This window comes from Megalops cyprinoides, chromosome 1, assembly GCF_013368585.1.
Source record: "Megalops cyprinoides isolate fMegCyp1 chromosome 1, fMegCyp1.pri, whole genome shotgun sequence".
NCBI lineage: Eukaryota > Metazoa > Chordata > Actinopteri > Elopiformes > Megalopidae > Megalops > Megalops cyprinoides.
In genome coordinates, this window is record NC_050583.1 from 13,327,183 (window position 1) to 13,346,784 (window position 19,602).

General features: G+C 42.6%; 2 protein-coding genes, 1 long non-coding RNA gene and 1 other non-coding gene across 5 annotated transcripts in view; 1 reads left to right on the forward strand and 3 right to left on the reverse strand.

The window, feature by feature from the left end:
- The window catches only part of LOC118779461 (voltage-dependent calcium channel gamma-2 subunit-like), a 62,219-nt gene extending 62,017 nt beyond the window's left edge, over positions 1-202 (forward strand). The window contains exon 5 of the mRNA XM_036531587.1: positions 1-202. This exon is cut by the window's left edge and continues 338 nt beyond it. Coding sequence (XP_036387480.1) covers positions 1-198 — 198 coding nt within the window. The 3' untranslated portion in view covers positions 199-202.
- Positions 203-8,321: 8,119 nt separating this feature from the next.
- Positions 8,322-12,889, reverse strand: ift27 (intraflagellar transport 27 homolog (Chlamydomonas)). The gene is made up of 7 exons (XM_036543581.1): positions 12,730-12,889; positions 12,106-12,185; positions 11,184-11,243; positions 10,768-10,827; positions 9,969-10,086; positions 9,760-9,869; positions 8,322-9,043 (listed from the first exon to the last, which is right to left on the reverse strand). Exons 1-7 carry the CDS (start codon positions 12,761-12,763, stop codon positions 8,945-8,947), a joined length of 561 nt encoding a protein of 186 aa, XP_036399474.1. The 5' UTR covers positions 12,764-12,889; the 3' UTR covers positions 8,322-8,944.
- A 1,316-nt stretch (positions 12,890-14,205) lies between these two features.
- LOC118790781 lies at positions 14,206-18,541 on the reverse strand. 2 transcript variants are annotated; one of them, XR_005005524.1, is made up of 5 exons: positions 18,510-18,541; positions 17,373-17,475; positions 16,690-16,927; positions 15,472-15,580; positions 14,206-14,293 (listed from the first exon to the last, which is right to left on the reverse strand). It is a non-coding gene; the product is annotated as an uncharacterized LOC118790781 (long non-coding RNA). The 2 variants fall into 2 exon arrangements; XR_005005525.1 differs by having other exon boundaries at positions 15,472-15,625.
- On the reverse strand, positions 14,559-14,690 carry LOC118794271. Its single transcript, XR_005005762.1, has one exon. It is a non-coding gene; the product is annotated as a small nucleolar RNA SNORA54 (small nucleolar RNA).
- Positions 18,542-19,602: the final 1,061 nt, after the last annotated feature.

A 19,602-nucleotide genomic window follows, 5' to 3' on the forward strand; every position in this document is an offset into this window, starting at 1 on the left:
GGCTTCAACACGCTCCCCTCCACCGAGATCTCCATGTACACCCTCACCCGGGACCCCCTCAAATCCTCCAGTACCCCCACCGCCACCTACAACTCCGAGAGGGACCACAACTTCCTGCAGGTCCACAACTGCATTCAGAAGGACCTGAAAGACTCGGCCCACACCAACACAGCCAACCGACGCACCACCCCTGTATGAGGGCGCCCCCCGGGAGGAAAAGGGGGGGGGGGGGGGGTTACGAGGCGGGATGGAGAGGAGGGAACAGAGGAGCCCCGTATTATAAAAATATAACAATATATGAGTTTCCATGTTGAAAAAAAAAAGAAAAATGTCAAAAAAAAAAGAAAATGCATGATTTTCCCATCTACCGTTATTTAAAATAATTAAACCAATGTGTGTAAAGATATGAACTGGAATGAAACATGGCTGAATGGGAGAACGGGGTCTTCTGTGCAGAGCAGGGTTGGATGATGAGGGTGGGGTCAGTGAGGAGGCGGGGAAGGTCAGCTTGTAAATTTGATTTGATTTTGACTTTTCGCTTCTCTCCTCGGTCTGTACGGGGCTGCAAGCTATCCCTCCCTCTCCTCCACCCCCCTCTCTTTTTTATGTATTTATTGATTTATTTATTTTTTGCATTAAAACTGTGAACCACAGCAGCTTGGGATTCAAAAGGGAATAACCCAAATGGCAAGCTCTGACAAATATACAGTATGTATTGATTTTATATATAAATATATAAGATAATAAATGACAGGTAGACTTTCCTGACGCAAAAAAACAAACAAATATTCAAAATATTCAAGGAAATGCAAACATGAAAAGACTCTTGACTAATCGCTTTAAGGACAAATGTGAAGAAAAATAGATACTCTACTATCACAGCTGCTGAGAAAGAAAAAGAGCAAGCAGTAAATATTAGACAAATTCTATTCTTTTACCAGAACCTTCTCGTCTTTTTCTGGGGCCCTGTTTGCTTTCTGTTTTTGGTTGTCACAGGAGCGCGAGTCTAAAACTAGGTGATGTGTGGACACGAGCTAAGGCAAAATTAAAAGTGGGAGAGGGTGACAAAAAGCATCTTTAGACTAGAGCAAAGGAGAGTGTAGCAGGGAGAAAAGGAAGAGGATGCGGAACAAGACACGACAAACAAGACAACACAATGGCAAGTACGAGACACCGCAAGAAACGAAGCTAAGTGACTCACAAACAAAGAAATTTACATGCATGCTAAAAATTACAGTGAACCTGCTCTTGAGAAACTTAAGTTTTAGAAAATAATAATGATAAGGGGAAAAAGTGACAACGCAAACATTTTAAAAGTCACTATTGCGTGTGTGTGTGTAATTTTGTTTTTTATTCTTATTATTATTGTTTTTGGAGGGGGTATTTTGTTGTCTGCTTTGAGTGAAACAAATCAAACAAATAGCAGCAAACAAAAGGCCTTTTTTAATGTTCTGATTTCTTTATATATGTATGTATGTATTTCATTTTTTAAAAATTTCACACAGCCTTAGTTTTTTTTTTTTTTTCTCAGTTGCGTTGTTTCAATGAACAAAAAAATCTTTAAAGGTGCCAAATCCAAATGGTCATAAACTTGGATGCATTAAGTCCCAGTGATGAATAAAATTGGAACCCCGGAGGGAGCAAAACTTAGCCTGCAGGTTTGTCTGTGTTCTTCTCATTCTGCACTGTCAGCAGACACTCTTTATGCATGTGTGTTCATTTAACAGTTAGGTGGCCGGTAATGTTCTGCATATTTGCAATCGGGGGAGTGAAAACTTGGACTTCATGGAAAAAGGGTTAGCTGGGAGTACAGGTAACACTGTTCCTCTTGGTCTCCTCTATAATCCTGAACTCGACTCCATCCTTAGCGATCACTGCAGCTGAAGAATGCTGTCAGATTTCATAGGGAAGTTTTCAGGACACCCACCTCTGGATGTGAATTCAATGTGCAACCATACACTAAATTTAATGCCTTCGGGGTATTTTTAAAGGTAAAATAGAACAAGTTCCTGGGTTCAGCGTAGAAACGGATGGTAACCTCATTGGCTTGCTCAGCCAGACAAGGTCGTTAACCCTCCTCCTGTGCTGTGACATCCTAGATTAGGTTCTAGACATGAAGACATGACAGAGGAAGATGAGAGCATGATGGGTTTTGTATTGTGGGTAGAGAAAAGCATAATTTTGAGTGAGGGATTGCTTTCCCATAATGTCCTATTTTAACATCCCCTCTCTGTGTATGTTTACCCATAACAAATCCTAAAAAAATTGAGAACTGTCCAATAGCACAATCATTTTGAAGAAGACAGAGTCTAATTCTAGGTGCATAGATACAGTTGAGTCGATGCTATCTCTCAAATCTGACTGGATCCCAGTCTAATCTTAAATTGCTCACTTAACCTTATGATGTTATGGTAATGTTTTCTTTTCAGTTTTCTAAAACAGATTAACTGATTATCTGTGGACCAAAGTGTTGATTTAAGGCAGTGTTGGGGAATCAGCGTTCCTGAAGGACAGTGGTGTCTGCTAGGGTTTTCTTCCTGTGCTTCCACATAATATTTCAATGATTAATTAAGGAGAGAGTCACCTCACTTGCTGTTCCAGGTGTAAATCAGATTATCTATAGATGTAGATGATAGAGAGATCTGTATCTATCTAATTAATGCGAGTCTGTCTCTCTGCCAGCATTGTGCATCATTTGCCCATTTCTGTAACCTGAACTTTCTCTTCCCCCCATCTCTCTCCACCCCTCCTTTTCTCTCTCTCTCTCTCTGCTCTCCATCCATCTCGGCAGGCAGACTTGCGTGTCCTTAATCTGCCTTTCCTGTCCACATTCTCACTCTCCATCCCTCAGTGACTCAGTCAATCCCCCGGTACCCCCCGACCCGGCCCAGTCCTCTTTATCTTATTCTGTCTCATTTCTCGGTCTGCCCCACGGCTTTGTCAGGTTACAGGAGGCAGAACGACCGCATGGAGAAGACAGGCATCTACAGTAAGTCAGGAGCGTGCGGCTGATGTTTTGAACAGTCTGCAGCTAAACCGCCAGCTGGGGAGAGACCTATGGTGCATTTGCGGCTGTAGGTCATTACTTAGCAAAGCTAAGTCATGCATGGGAGGGGGACAAAGTGGAGCAATATTCAGGCTGAGTGTGGATCACTAAGGATGTGACTGTGTTTCACTTGGGAATATGGGGTTGGCAGACAGGTGTTAATGTTATCCAACCACAGTGGTGCTGTCTGAGGTTTAGGGACTTTGGGTAGAGAGTGCAGTTCTCAGATGATGTCACTGATTGTACTGTGAGGCTGAGCTAAATGCACGCAGCAAGCTTCTGGACAGAAGCATGCCGATTATCCGCCTGCGTTTAACAACCGATGTGTGTGAACGGCACTCTCTCAGACCGAGTGCTACTGTCCGTGGAGCAGTGATCAAAGCCCAGCAGCATCTCTGCAGCGTATTGCAGTGAGAGGGAGAGAGGTGGGATCTAAGGTACTGTGTATGCGTATGCCTGTCGAGAATGTAATCAGAATAACATACTGCCTACATTTGGACTGGAGTGCATATTGCTGCTCCATCAGTTTGTTGATTTATTTATTTATTTGTGAACATTTGTTTGTGTTTTTTTTATGTTTGGTCCCACACGGTGTTGCGATGCATACCCTTGCAGTTCACGTCTAACGTGTCAGGTTTAAATCTTAATGTTTGTTTAATCTGCAGCGATCCCTGCACCTCTCATCTTTGACTGCATAAAGCCTAATGTTCATGCAAAGGATTTCGGAACTAACTGTAACAAGAACCATAACATTGTAGTGTGTAAAAAAAAACAGCAAAGACAGTGGGCCAGGGGAAATGCACATGCAATGTCCATTTCATAGAAATGGGCCTCAATAACGCTCATTTCATAGAATTACTGTCCAAGTGTTCAAATGGCTAAGTATTAATGAGTGATCTGTGCTAATGAGGTTTTCTCTGCCGAACAGATCCAGAAAACAGCTGCTGACTGCGCTCACCTGTGTTTTTTGGGTCAGAGAGAGTTTGGGGCTACAGAACAGTAAGTACTTGAAAAGAGCACAGAACAGACCCAAAATAAACCCCGAGTCCTCGTGTAAAATGAGTGAATGGCTGGTTGGAAATTAAACAAAAGAATGACATCAGCTTGAATTTAAAAAGAGCTTTTTCACCTTTGTTTAGCGATAAGCCTACGTGCCGTGACAGTATGACCTCATCCAGAAAATCAGAGGTGGGGTTAACCTATTTTGTCTATTCTGAGATGATATGCAGTATATTATGTTGTACTTTTATTTATTGTTTCATGCTTTTGTCTGTAAAATGATAATGCTACAAAGCTTGATATTTTGTATGTTAAGCATTACTGTCTATTTTCAGAAGTGATTTTTTGCCATAACCATTCCTTAGCATTCAGTTTTTACTAATCTGAGGTTTTACTCATTCTGGTTACAGCCACTACTCAGTGCTGTTTGCAGTTGGAACATTTGCTTATACCATTCTTTGTACATAATACTTTGTTCCAAATATTTTGGAATAATATCATAACTGCATAGCTAGCGATGCAGTTTTTATTTAAGCACTCTAGCTCGCACGGACTTACAGGTGAAATCACGCTTAAAATATACCTGGCGTAACAGAGAAATGTGTTACACTCGTCCTCCCTCTGGTGGCAGTATGTGGTACTGCACGCACGGCCCCTCTGCATTTGTGGTGCTGCGAGAGACCGCGTCTCTGAGAGCAGGAGCTGAATACTAATATATGAGCGACAGCGCACAGGAGCTGCAGTCCGGCAGGCTGTGTCATAGCTCGCTGCGAGCTGTCCTGTCCGCATCAGCCTGTTTCATAAAACCAGCTCGCAGACAAATAGACGTTTTCATCTGAAAGCAGCACAGCAGTATATATTTAAAACCAAGCCGCTGATCAAATCACAGCCGTTCTGTGTCGCATGACATGAGGTCTAACCTGCATGATGATAAAAACCGTGCGATGCTTGCTAGCTGTTCCTGTGAGGATCAGAGTAAACGGTGCCATATATCTGCCTTCCATGCTCAGATAAATCAGTTTGAAGAGTATGGTCTGGGTGGAGCTGGTTGCCAGGGGCAATGGACAGCCCGGGAATGATCTCAAGACATGGGTGTCCAATATACCCAGTATACAAGTGTGTTTTTTCTACAATGTCTTTTATTTAGCCCACTTATTTCACTGCAGTGAGACCTATATAGTTTTTCATTTGGGTGGCAGATTAGGTGGTGAAAACCAATCTTTATTTTTATTTATAATAAATTGGGGGGGAGGTCCAAGCTGAGGTATTTCATAATAGGCAATTACCACCATAACACATACTCCTAGAGGCTCTAATAATAATAATTTATCATAGTTCATCAAGATTATTTACCAAAAAAGGGTTTATCAGATGTTTATCATAGAGTTTACCTGCTATATATGAGGAGGAGATCTACCATGTTTGTTCAGATCTTTTCTTTTTGAGTTTTATCACCCAACTCTTTCTGGGTGACATGTGAAGGATATCAGAACGTGAAGAGGAAAATCAGAGCAAAATCATAAGGGAGCGTCAATGTTTTTCATTCAGTGAAATACCATTCATGATGTCAATCATGATTTCACTGATATCAGTCAAGGCAAACCTATGGGTGCCAGTATAACAGCAAGGTCAGGATTAGGCTGAACCGCAGCTGGTTGAGATTCACTCTCACTTCCCTGAACAGCATTAGTACCAGCAGATGATATCTTCTCATTTTCTCTCGTTCTCACTTTCTGCAAAAGGTGTAATTCTGTCTCATTCAACCGATGGCTTTCATTGTTTCCTCTCTGGTCTTTTCTTCCCGTGCAGTTAAAGGAACAGTTTGTCTGTTTTTGGGGGGGGATTAAGGTATAGTAGGAGAACCTCTTCATTCCACATATTTTCACTAAGACTCTAGTAACATTTATGACTCAACCATCTGAGCAAGAACAGAAGCAGAGAGCATAATGCCAGTCAGTGTGAACTTTAATGGATGTAAATTAAATGCAGCTCAGTGTGAGAGATCATGCCTCACCTAGGCCCAAAAATCAATTCAGGTGTACAGTCTACATATTTACATCAGAAATCATAGGAAAATGTACTGTATATGCTTGTGAGGGAAATAGCTTGGCATGTTAGAACAGAGGGTATGTGATGGCTGTACAGTATGTAAAAAAACAACAGCTACACCTACAGCAACATGCAATCACTCATGGTTTACTGCAGTTCGTCTGATTAAGCAGAATGACATCTATACCAGTGGCAATGGTGCACAGACATATCTAACCATATGGGCTGAGTCATTTCAGCAACCCTAAGTTTGTTAGACGCTAGCACAGTCATCCTTTCATATCTCAGCATTTTACATGAAGGGATAAAACGAAACCAGCAGCAGTCTCACCCTGTAGCTCTCTCTTTCTGAGCCCCTGGTGACTGGGACACCTACTGAGAAAACAAGGTTATTGCAGCAGGTGGTGGTGGGCCACCAGGTGACACTCCTTTCCTCTGGGCTAACTCAAAACCAATGCCACAGTACTGTGCTGTCCCTCTGATGAGATATTAAACCAAGGTCTTAACTTACTTTGGTCATTAAAGAGCCCATGTTACATAGCAAAAGTGTAGTGTAGCGACACCAACTCTGTTTTCCTGGTCAAATTCCCAGACTGATTCTCCACATCTCACTGGTAAATCTTCTTCCTTACACTGCAACACACTCTGTGCTAACTGCTGCTAACTAGAAAGTTAGCTCACCAGGCTCACCATAAAGTAAATCATATTAAAATTAACAAGTAAGGTCTTTGATAGCTAGTTAGCTAGTTCATAACTACAATTATTGTAGGTACAGTATTCACTTTACTTAAGAAATGTATCCCTATTTCTTACAAATGTTCTGTAAAATAGCATGAGCTGGCTATAGCAAAAATCAATGATACAGCTCAACCAGAGAACTTCTTCAGTAGAATCATATATAGTACAGCATTGTAAACCAAATTTATTTCTGAGACTGTTACAGTGTACTAAAACCGTAAAGTATCACAGCACACCATTGATATTTAGATTACATCCTATGCAAGGATTAGGCCTGAATGCTCTAGAAGGTGTTCTCCCCTTAACATTCCTGACCTTGACTCAACACTGTTCTAGGGTCAGCAAGTCTGGAGGACCACCCCAGCATTCTACCTGGCAATGCTCCTGCTTTCTGCCCTCAGCAACTGATCCACGATCAGACAGAAAATGTAACCCTAAATGGCTGAGGTTAGGATCAGTGGTGGACATCCTAATTTTGCATCTGCTCTTGATGTTTGTATCTGGCCCTCACGTGACAGAGAGCCGCATCCCTGAATCAGAAAGAGGATGTGTATGAAAATGTGAAGTAGGCCCAGGAGACATGCTTCAAATATGATACACAAGTGAAAAACAGTATGGCCATGGATTTCTCCCATACAATTACATAATACTGTTGTACAAGCGCTTCAAAATCGAAATGCTTTTGAACAAAGGCAGCTATGTCATTTGATACCTTTGATATGAGGTTTGAATATGGAACAGTTGTCCTTATTATCCATAGAAGGCTAACAAGGACAGTGGTTTGACCTAATTTGATTTCAAGAGAGTAATTAAAACGCTAATGAGTGGTTGTTACCGGCACATTTGAAATAACCTGAAATTATGTAACTTGCAGCTGGAACAATTTATACCTTACTTTGAGTCGGGCTGCTAGAGTTTTATACACAAGAGAGTGATATAATCTAAATGTTTCCTCACACACACTGCTTTCAATTTGCAATTTCCTTCTCAACAGCAATTGAAACCAACAAGTGAAAACATAAAGGCCTCTGTTGCTGCCTAAATGACAAAGCAAATTCACAAAATACTGTCATCCTTTAGTCTACCCACTTCATAGTTCTTTAGTATTATGTATTGGTTATATATAACTATTTTGTCATTCCTGATGATACAACAGCCTACTATATTACACAATTTTCAGTTTGTTCTATTCATCGATAAAAACACAAATCCACGTGATTTTATGCATTACACATCAATGTATAAAATTACTAAATGTCTGAACATATGGTAAAACATTGAAGAAAACACATTTTTACAGAGCCAGTACTAATGCATAGGGCCTTTGCAGCCTGTGTTGCTGGGTACAACCAAAAATAAAAGGATTTACATATCTGTGTGACACACACAAAAATTCACCAGAGCAAACGCAGGAAAAAGCCAGTTACTGAATAAATATACAATGTTTATTGTAATAAAACCATTACAAATTCATTAATGAGTTACCGGTATGTACAATAACAAACGACGACAATTAAAAAAAGCAAGGGTGGATATCGCCATGAATATGTAATCGGTGGCCTCCCACATACTGTCTAAGGCAGAGCCGCTCTCTCGAGTGTGCGTCTCACAGTGGAGAGAGCCAGCATCAGTGTCCCCTCGGGCAGCAGAGGCAGGAGAGAGGAGAGGAAAAAAGAAAGGGGGGTATGGGTGGGTGGGTAGGACCAGCTGTGTACATCTGTTCTCGCCCACAATGGTGCACACCGCAGTGGGAGAGTGGTTCCTCACACAGGCAGCTGGGACGGAGGAAACTCCTGTTTCAGGTCTTGTCTTATTTGGTAAAGGGAGGAGGGGCTTTCAGAGTCTTTGTCAGTCTTTCCATGGTTCTTATGTGGGTGATGTCAAAGTCAGCTTTCTTAAACGGTCATAATCTGCTTACAGACCCCTTGCGCATCCACTATCACCCACCAAACAGACACATGGGGACCACTGTAAAGAAGAATCACTCGCAAACAAAACTACTATGAAGAATGCAGAGAATTGTGCCAAAATAGCCAGCTGTTTAAAGATAAACAATTAAGCCTGAGATACAGGTGTAGTGTAGCTGTGGTTTGGAGGTCAGGTGAAGAAGGTCTAGGCCAGAGTCTGGATGGTTTGAAGCTGATCCTGATAGAGCGCATAGAAGGCCTGGGCTAGACTGAGGAAGGGGGCCTCACAGTTCTCCATCTCCTTCTGCAGCACACACAAACACACACATGAATGCACACACATGTAGACGTGCACACACATGCACGTACACACAAATGCGTGCAAGAACACACACGTATGTATGCACACGTGCATAAACACATACATACATACATACAGACATGCACGCAAATACACATACACACACAGAAACACAGCTCAAACACACGCACAACGTACAGTATGCATTCCTCAAATCACACAACACGTGTATATGCACACAACACACATACACACAACACAAATAAAAAAACACACACAAGCAGGAAAACATACATACACACATGTACACATACATATGCAAGCACACACACAAATGCAAAGAGAGACACTTTAGATGGACAGATTGTGAGCAAGGGGCCTTCATATGTGTGGCAAGCAACCACATATGGAGAGACCATATGCAGAAATTTAAATATGTACACATTTAAACAAGTAAACAGGAAACGGGGTGAACTGCATACGTGTGACAGCTGGTTTAGCATATTTTATATTATGACTTCTAACAAGGCAATGTTTTTGACAAATACACAGGCACCACTGAAACATTAATCCTCAATCTGCTCATCCAAACCTCATGACTAGGCTTCGGCCACATGGTCTAAGCGTATTCCAGCACGTATGAAAGTAGGAACAGTAAAACGCAGTGCTGCCACAGTGCAGGGAGGTGCAGCGGCACGTGTCGGGGTGTGTGGACTCACAGCGGAGGTCTCGTGGTACTCCAGGCCTTGGCTCTGCGCCCACTCCTGGGCCACGGCCGTCTCGACCTCCCGTCGGGAAGAGAGGTCCGACTTGTTTCCCACCAGCACCCCTGCGCAGCACACACACACGCAGAGAAAGTGCAGTCAGCCCCGCTGCCTGACCGCTCCTGGTGCCCACAGAAGTCCCGCCCCACCCCCGCGACTCGCACCTGGGACCTGCAGGCCCTGACAGTGGGCCCTCACCCTCTCCAGCCAGCGCCCGCAGCTCCTGAACGACGCCTCGCTGCTCACGTCGAACACCAGACACAGCACCGAGGGCTGTCCCCACTGCGGAGAGAGGAGAACGCATGCCTGTCGTCCCCCCTCGTATGCACACACTCACATGCACACGCAGCCTACACAGTCAAGGTCAGATACTGCAAGGGCCAGCCAGGAGGGCTCAAACAGGACATTTGCAATGCCATTACAGAATGCGGGCAAAACAAAGATGAGACAAACATTGTGTTGCCATTCGTTATTTATGTTCACCTTATTCATGACGTGTGCTGAATGGCAATCAAGCACAACGTTGCAGCAAATGTGCTCAAACTAACATCAAGATGGCAGAGGCCTGTATTACTGTATTATTATTATTATTATTATTATTATTATTATAAGCTGTAAAAATTAAATAATGTAATGGGTAATGGGACTACATAATTAAATTTGGCTCATGCTCACTTATGATTAAACTAATGTTTAATTAGCAGTGATTACATTCCTTGTAATAACAATCTTACTGTACACAGAGAAGAATGTGTGAAATAGTGAAGACTCACAGAATTTGACAGCAAATCATTGAACATCAAAGTCATAAAAGTCAGACATAAAAACAGCCATCGGGGAAGTTATCTTATGCCTGCAACTTTATAAATCTTACCACCAACTTGACATAAACACAGCTATAAACTGAACTCCAAAGACAGTTATCGTATTCCTATGACAAAGTAGCAGTGCAGAAACCCTCACCAGCTTCTCACAGGACTCTGTAAAGGTCTCCTTCCCAGCCGAGTCAAAGATGAAGAGCTCCTAAAGCAGCCAGAGACGCGCACAGAATGGTCACTCAAACTAAGAGCACAAACCAGATCCTGGTTACAAAATGTTCTCTTTGGGTCATCAGCGTGGTGTAGTGGTTAGGTGCAGTGCTTGAAACCAAAAGGCTGCAGTTCACCTCCCTGGTGTAGCACTGCTGTTGTAGACTTTGGCAAGGTACTTAACCTCAATAAATATCCAGCTGTATGAATGGATAACTTAAAAGTGCATGCCGTGTAAGTCACACTGGATAAGAAAACTAAGCTATAAAAACTGAACTGGTCAAGTGTACAGTAACATTGCTGCAAGCACAGATATGGATTCAGAACCTAGGAACAAGGGCAGAAACTCACCACACTGTCAGTGCTATCTGGGATATTCACAGATTTTACCACCAACTCCACTCCCGCTGTCTGCAAAAATAATCAACATGTCTGTTGTTCTCATTTGTCTTCTACTGGCACAACAGTGCTCATCAGTTAATATTTCCAAGTGCATTACACCAGACCAGAGTTTTACATGTCCAGTGTTACTCTCAATTTATGTCATCTTTGGAAAGACAAGAAGGGACAGTAAAAAAAAAAATGAACACCTTAAATAATGAATGACGAAAACCCTAAAACTCATGACACAACTGTGGACACTTCAATAAACGTGAATCAACTGTCTGAGCTCTTTCAGTCAAAATCCATACACTTATAACAGCTGTACCCTAATGTGGCTTGAACACCTTGACGTATTTACCATGCAGTCTGCCCCGTGCTTATTATGCACCTTGTGAACATACTGGACAATTACCTTGCCTGTTGTATTAATTATTGACTTTTCTGTCCCTTCTAGAACTCCATCATGCTGATGCAGGCAAAGCCACAAGGCCTACATTGACAAACACTTGGAATCTTTTCAGTGTTCCTTCGTGAACTGCAATCCCTCCAACAAATTGGCCTGATGAGGCAGAAATGTCTACCATTTCAGTACACCTGACCTGCATATTTGTTTATCAGATGAACTCTGGGCAAGTTAATGTGCTTTAGGGTTTTCAGTCACCTGTTGTTTTATAAATTACAAAATGTAAAGCCAAAAATAAAGGATTGCACTTAAACTGTGAAAGACTAATACCTCAGGAGAAATGTGCTGAATTGGAGGGTCTGTGTGCCTGCATGTGTGTCTGTGTGTGTTTTGTGTGTACATATCAACACAATACTTGCAGAAAAATGAAAAACGCCACACAACTTGTAGGCGCATTCATGCCAGACACGAATGCAGAGTACCAACCATGCTGTAGTTCTTCTGGAAGTGCGCGCCATCGCTGCGAAACATTTGGGACAAGGCACTCTTCCCCACTGCAGCATCACCTACATGGTCGCACACAGAGAGAAACAAACCGTTTATGACATGTGCTAAGAAAAAGACTAAGAACTAATACTACGTTCTCACCACGCAAATTGTCGTAAGAGTTTGTCTGAGCCACTAGCGAGGTACGTTTGGAAATCAGCCATTGACTTTGCGAAAGCAAAATTTTGTGAGGAAAGAATGCAGCCACGATCAGCTGACGTACTATCTAGCTAGCTACGCGTGGTTATACTGATGAGTTCCCCTCATAAATGGGACATATCCTATTATGGGGGAACGTTAGCTAGTTAGATTATACGGGCGAATTTCAATTAGCTAAAACACTTTAGCAAACTAATTAGCTACCTGTAAACCAATCAGGTTCAACAAAAGCAGCTAAAACGTGCAGCTAGCTAGCTACCTAAATTGGTGTCCTCTTTTCTACCGTGCACATCATAATTTCGTCGGATGTTTAGCCAGGGTGCCAGCTAACTAGAAAGCTTACTACAGAGTTCGCTGTCTGGATGGACTAACGGCAACTAGCTCAGATGTTCAGCAATGTCTTACCAACTAGAATGCACTTTGCTCGTAATTTCACCATTGCAAGCACTGGTCAGAAAAAATTAGCAATGATTCTTTGGCGCACTGCGCTTCTGATGTGCTGGTTATATTTTATTTAGCCTAGCTAGCTACAATACTCCCATCCTCAAAGGGCTTAGTCCTCCATTCCGCCTGGGTAACGTACATAGAGCCTGTTTCCTAGCAACCTCATAAGTGGCACAGTATTGGTCAATGTCTCGTTCACGTGTACAGGTCCAACTGTGCTATTGGGCGCATTTTTACTTCCGCCTTTAATTGCTGCCAATAGCACAGCCGGTGCCGCCTACAAATCTACGGCCAAGCTACACGGACTCCAGTTTCTCATCGTGCGATTGGTCTCATTTGCCATCATTTACGTTACATCATCAAGAGGTACGTAACTACGGGCGGGTTTGGTATGTGAAGGTAATCGCAAGGTCAACGCATCTTCCGCAGACATAGTGTGTGAGAGGCAGCTGTCAAAGTGGTATATGTTACTTCTCAAAGAACCGATTTGCTAACTGGTGTTTTGTTACTTGAAAGGCAATTCTGAGTGCATAGAAATCAGTGTTCAGTAGAGGTTACTATGTTGGCAAATAAGCTCTGCGAAATACACCAGCAAACAGATGTACTGGCCTGATGAAGAACTGCATGATCAAGGAAAACATACTTAAAACATGCATACAATAAATCATTAATATATCCCAAATACCCTTCAGATTTAACAAAAGCCAACTGCCTGGGCATGTTGCCAAAGGTCTGGAAGTATTCCTGTAGCACATCGAAATGAAGTTTACAGTAGTTCACATACCTTAAGTTAAGTACCAAATCCTGATTGCAACAAAAGCCCAATGACTATGATGTCCCACCAATTGACACAGTTCCCTCCTCAAATCACTTCTCCTCTCTTCTCAGAAGTGGCAAGTAGCCCTGCAAGGTTATCTTTATGCACTACATGAAACCTGATCGTATAGTTTGGGTCAGTATATGCAGGTATCTTTACATGTAGCAAGCAATGATTTTTTTTATTGCCCGTCTACTTATTCTAAATCTTGCGATTCACATGACAATCTGAATTGAATGTGGCTGGTCGGAAGCATAGATTGTTATTGAGGCCCCATTCATTAACATTCAGCAGACCCTTCAAGCAAAGCAATACCAGGCAGTGGCAATCAATCTTGCCCTGCACTTAGTGACATGTTTTCTTGTTTTTCATCCTAAGCATTCTGTCAAGTATTTCAGTGTAAACTAGCCATTTTGAAGTGGGAAGAATTGGCAGTTAGCCATCTGGTATAACTACTGTGTATGTGCATATTTCTGTGTAATGCCCCTTAAGTGGACAAATAAATATTTATAGTCATGAAAACCAGCACCCACTGGGATGAATTACCGGCCCCATACACCCACAGACAGAACCAGAGAGAATGATTTTTTTTTCCTTTATTGAATAGCCATGCTGTGGCATATGAAGTATCAAACAATCAAAGAGATATGGGAGCAGTGGACTTCAGGCAGCCTCCTTCTTGGCAATGCAGCCTTCGTTGAGCGGTCCCTATGAGGAGTGAACAGGGGGGAATTTGTCAGGTTACAACAGGTCTTTTTGATCCCTGTGTGCTATGTAAAAATTCACACCCACAAACAACTGTACGTGCTACACTTCCAACATTGAATGTTCACAGCTTAAATACACAGCTGACAGGAACACGACAGGCTGCTGCCACATAGAGAGCCTCAGGGCACATGGCACATTGCTTCTGAGTCATGGCAGTGCTGTTACATCAGTGGCAATGTATGCATGGGTGTGGTGGGCGGCGGTAGCATGTTCCCAGAGAATGAACAGGGGGGCAGCACAAGACGTACGGCACCCCTGCCTCTCTGGGGTTTGCTGTGGCACTGGAATGGAACCCAGAGTCAGACTGAGAGCTGAAAACAGGTTACGAACAGTGCAGGCCCAAAGGACGCGCTGTGCGTGAAGAGGCAGGATACAGGGGAGTAAAAGAGGTGATGGGAGGCTAATAACAGTGGAATCCTTAGTCCTGGTTTTCCCAGCCTCTGTGGCTGTCATATGGAGAGGAAATGGGCAAACCCACACAAGAAAACCTGAATGGAAAAGCTTTAATGAATACTATGCATCTGCTCTGCCTGTACTAAAAGGCCCGACACTTCACAAAGACACTTGTTAGATGAAGAGGCGGTGTCCTCACATCCACAATCTCCTCTGAACAGGCTACCTTGACTGCCTACCTTGAACCCCAGCACTGCATATTCCAGCTACCTTTAACCCAAGCGTGAGTCAGCTGGTGACTCACCACAGCTCCGCTACCCAGACAACACATTACAAAGACCATGACTGGCCCTTGGCAATGCTTTTAAAGAGGCTAATGGTCACTCAGAGAGAGGCTTAAAATAGGGACTGGCCCAGCATCTAGTTTCAAATGAATGCTCTTTATTCAGTGCTCAGTGTGTTGCAATACCTTCCATTTTAACCACACCAGGTTTAAAGCCACAGCTTGAAAGAACGGAGAGCTGCTTTGGACGGTTGGTCAGTTGTATGTATGGGTCTAATTTGGTAAAGGTGTACTAGATTTCACAATCTACAGAAGACCCTTAAAGACTGAGGGAGCTTCAGGTTTGAAGTGGCAGAGAAAGGAAATTATGACCAGCACTAAACTGAAGACTGTTAGTTGGTATGTTCATTGGTGCCATCCCTGGACAGGATGTGATACTCACCATGAAAACACTTCCTCCACATTCTGGAAGAGACCATGACCAAATCAGAGGTGGTGTCAATGAAGTCAATCTTTTCCATTACATACGGGCTCCTTTGAATTTCAAGCGACTGGTGAATAGAGAAGGTGGGATCAGTTCACAAAGGAAGAGGAAACTAAAAAAAAAAAAGCTGCTTAACAACACAGCCATTTAAAAGTCCACTTTTCACCAAGTTGTCACCAGTTCTTAAGCAGGCATGCATTTCATTACTACTAACCCCACACATACAAAAAATCTTTAAATATCTCAACTTATGATGCAACTTACAAGTTAACTTGAATCATACAGTCCAGAGTCATGATATTCTGTACATAGCATTCCTTTTGAAGGAAACAGAAAGACTAGACATTCCACATGGATTATCACAGGTTGTGATGGGAGAGTAAGGCTTCATTAACCTAGCAATAGGTAGAACTACCCTGCACTGTCAATCACCCTTTGAATAAATATGATTACTTGTTTGAACAAGTAACTGCAAATAACAGCAGTATTATTGGTTCAAATCACTGAGTTACACAAGACAGCTCTATCTGTTTTGGCCTTCACGAAGCCCCGCTCTGTGTCACTAAATATCATTCATCACCAACAATGCATGAGTGAGAAAAAAAACTGGCTCACAGTATTTCAGACTTTACTGAAGTCCATCCTATCCAACTTTTTGTTGATCTCTGTGTGATGGTGATAGCCCTACTGTCCAGTAAGAGACACGGAGATGGCCACCACCTGCCAAGACTACACTTGGGTTCAGTCCACCATGTTGCTATGGAGCTTCCATTCAGCTGCATCTCCATCAGCTGAGAGATTCATTCTGCCTAAGGGGCAGCAGGCACCACTGGCTAAGAGAAAGGCATGAGCCAGAGATATGTGGTGGGAACACTGGGTTCTTTAGGAATCAGGAACTTATAATTTTGTCCAAAAAGCTAAGGTGTTCAACTGCTCAGAAATGTGATTGCCAGTTAAGTGTAGCACTACTTTTGAGGTTGACTTCCTGAACAAAACAGTCTTACTGTTTGAACGTATGCCTGTGTATACTCATCATGTGGATCCTCACCATGCTCACAGAGGAAAGACAGCATGTAAAATGTGTCAGTGGTCTGAGGTGTCAACACCAATACTGCCATCCCCATACAGAGATGAGGGCCACTATGTCGAAAAGATTCTCATGGCCTTATCTCTCACCTGCGTGTAGATAATGTGTAGATAATGACGCAGTTGACCTGTGAGGACTTATTCATGGTAGCAAAGTCCTTCTCTAGCTGCTTCTTTCCCTCGTCATCTTGCCTGTATTAGCAAGGCCGCCTCCTTGGACTTGCACCTGGAGTCACAGATGGGCATTGGAGGGGGGGGCCACATTGGCACAGTTCCTTCACGGTCAAGACAGGTCAGCAGTAGAAGGCTGACCATTGCCACTTTCCATCTGCTGGGACAGGGGACATGGGAGCACAGAATGAAGTCATTTTGGCTCATAACATGACTCTGAACAAATCCTTTCCACTAGACAGCACATCCTTGAGTTTCCCTGGGCACAAGGTGGATCAATACACCTGCCACAGGGGGGCAACAAGGTTAGACAAGCACAGTTAAACACCCAACTCATGTCAGCTCATGCATGTACACTGAACTCCAGCCATAAGTTGTACTCCGGCTACATTTTACAGTCTTTGTCTACCATATAATCACTTTGACCAATCATATTAGCATTACTCATATGGATTTTAAGAGGAGATTTAGTTCAGAGATGCAATATTTGAAATGAAGGTCTGCACTTCTGGGCTCTTGTCCTCCAGCTTTAAATGGACATATCACCTCTGGCAGGAACAGACTGCCTCTCCAGTTTTTGCAGAAGTTATGTTTGCACTCACCGTGGAGGTGCTTGGCAAAGATGGTCTTGAAAGAGCAGCGGTCACTGGAGGTCTGGATGTATCCCACTACTTTCACTGCCTCCAGACATTTCTTTTTGTTCACCTGTCAGGAAAAACAGAGTAAAATACTGAATGCCTAGCAGAAAAGGCAGATGGGGACTTTAAACTACTTGTGCCAGCGCTGGCAGGATTGCACTCAGAACTCGACATTCAGCAGGGGCACAGAGCCCAATATGTCCGCCCGTCGAGGGAATCATCACAGGCAGGCAGCCACACACACACACCAGATCAACTTGCCAATCAAAGTATTCAAACACTGATTGGTTTGGTATGAGGCAAATTCAATCATCTCTGTGATCAGCTAGAAACAGGTGGACTACATGCACAATATCATTTCTGAAAACTGTACCCAATTTTATGGAAAGCTTGCAGTCACATGAAATTTACCATTTGATTAGAAGGGAAATTTTCACGTTTCTTTAAGACAGGGTTTTTGCTGCGCCTGAGTTTGTCCTAATGTATGCAAACGCTGTTTACTGCAGTCCCCGGGTTAATGAATGTGGCAAAGATTTAGCTGACAACCCCTGGTGGACCCGGTATCGGCAAACCGCAGGGAACGTGCGATGCGTGCTGTCCTAGCATGTAGACTGTTCAGCATATAGCAGTGCGAGTTACGCTACAAACAAGCTTTAAAATAGCAGCTGCCTGGCTACGGAGTTAAACAGACTAATGAATATTATAAACTACAATGTCTAACCGCACAGGCAATATGTTGTAAACGCTAGTTAGCTACTGATGAGCAAGAACAAAACGAAAGAAATCGACTGTGTCTGGTTGAACATGGCTAGCGGCGATTTATACTTAATTATAAGGATCACTTAGTTTGCTAGCAATTTAATGTTCATTAAATCAGTAAAAAAAATTACGGTACCCGACATCACCGTATCTACACGTGTGCTTATTTTATTAGCCAGACTACACGTTTTAAATTAGCCAACAATTTGGCAAATACAGTCATAACGGCCTGTGTGGGGCAATAGCAAATACTGGTCTGAAAATTGCAATATGGAAAAGATACGGATTGTTCAGAATTCTACTTGATTGCACAAATCCAACAAACTCGTTTCTTGCACCCACCATGTCCTTCCCTGCACGACGCGGAGACGAAGAGAAATGGGCGGGGTTTCAAGGAAACATTTGTATTGTGTTCGCTTGTACGTAACGTAATAGCTGCGTGTTGACGTAGCGTTGCAAATGCCCGCAAGTACTGCCGCAGAGATTCTCACAGAGCTAGATACTTCACCCGAAGTAAATAAGCTTTGCCTGCCTACATCAGGACAGAGAACATCGAGTCCGTTTGTTCTGCCTGAAATTGAATGCTTGTCCTCTCTAAACCAGTCCCGTTTTGTTCCTGTGAGTTATTTTTCCTTCATGCTGGTTTTCATCCAATTTGACAGTTTGAAATACCATGACAATTATCTTCAAATCATTTTCGAAAACAATATGGGGTGCTTCTTTATAATTGCTACCACGAAGAAATGTATTTCCTCACTTTTTATCGCTGTGACTTACCGCTCTGTCCCTTGACACATTTTGGAGGGACTGTTTCAATAAAACAGGGTTCATTATTTAAATTAAATGTAACAGACACTAAAACTAATCAAATCAGCATCCAGTTAACATCTCAGTCAAACCTATATTAAACGGATAGAAAACTATTCTTTTTACAGTAAATAAATGTGAAAGAGTGTCACAGATTCTCCATTGAACAGGAAGCTGTCACTATCACCCAGTCTCTACTACTTATTTAAAGCATTCTCTACCAGGATGAAGAGGTTTGTGGCTAGTTCAAAAGTCCATATCTGTTACATATTATTCAGCATAATCCATGCGTGCTTGTTTTCCTGTTTTGTTTGTTTGTTGTGCCTTTTCTTCAGTCTGTAAAAATCTTTGAGTGAGTGTTTGTGTAGTTTGGGGGAAAAAAAACAGATCTGTAATCACACTCTGCTCCTCACTTGAAATCTTCTTCCCTCCCACTCCCTCTCCCAACATAGATTCACATTTCAAGTCTTCATTTGCATTACTCATAATCATGCCCTTGCCAAAGCTTTATACAACATAAGGCAAAACAAAATGGGAGAATTGGAAGCCAACTACTCCATAGGTCCTCACAACATTACTGCAGAATTATAGGTTGCAATGTTACATTGCTGAAATAGGATAAGCTATG

What these genes read in the sequence shown, in the direction of transcription:
- ift27 (XM_036543581.1), bottom strand. Translation starts at nt 12,763, where the DNA reads ATGGTGAAATTACGAGCAAAGTGCATTCTAGTTG. An exon ending in AGCAAAGTGCATTCTAGTTG is followed by an intron (nt 12,186 to 12,729) that starts GTAAGACATTGC and finishes GCGACCATGTAG; the next exon opens with GTGATGCTGCAGTGGGGAAG. An exon ending in TCCAGAAGAACTACAGCATG is followed by an intron (nt 11,244 to 12,105) that starts GTTGGTACTCTG and finishes TTATTTTTGCAG; the next exon opens with ACAGCGGGAGTGGAGTTGGT.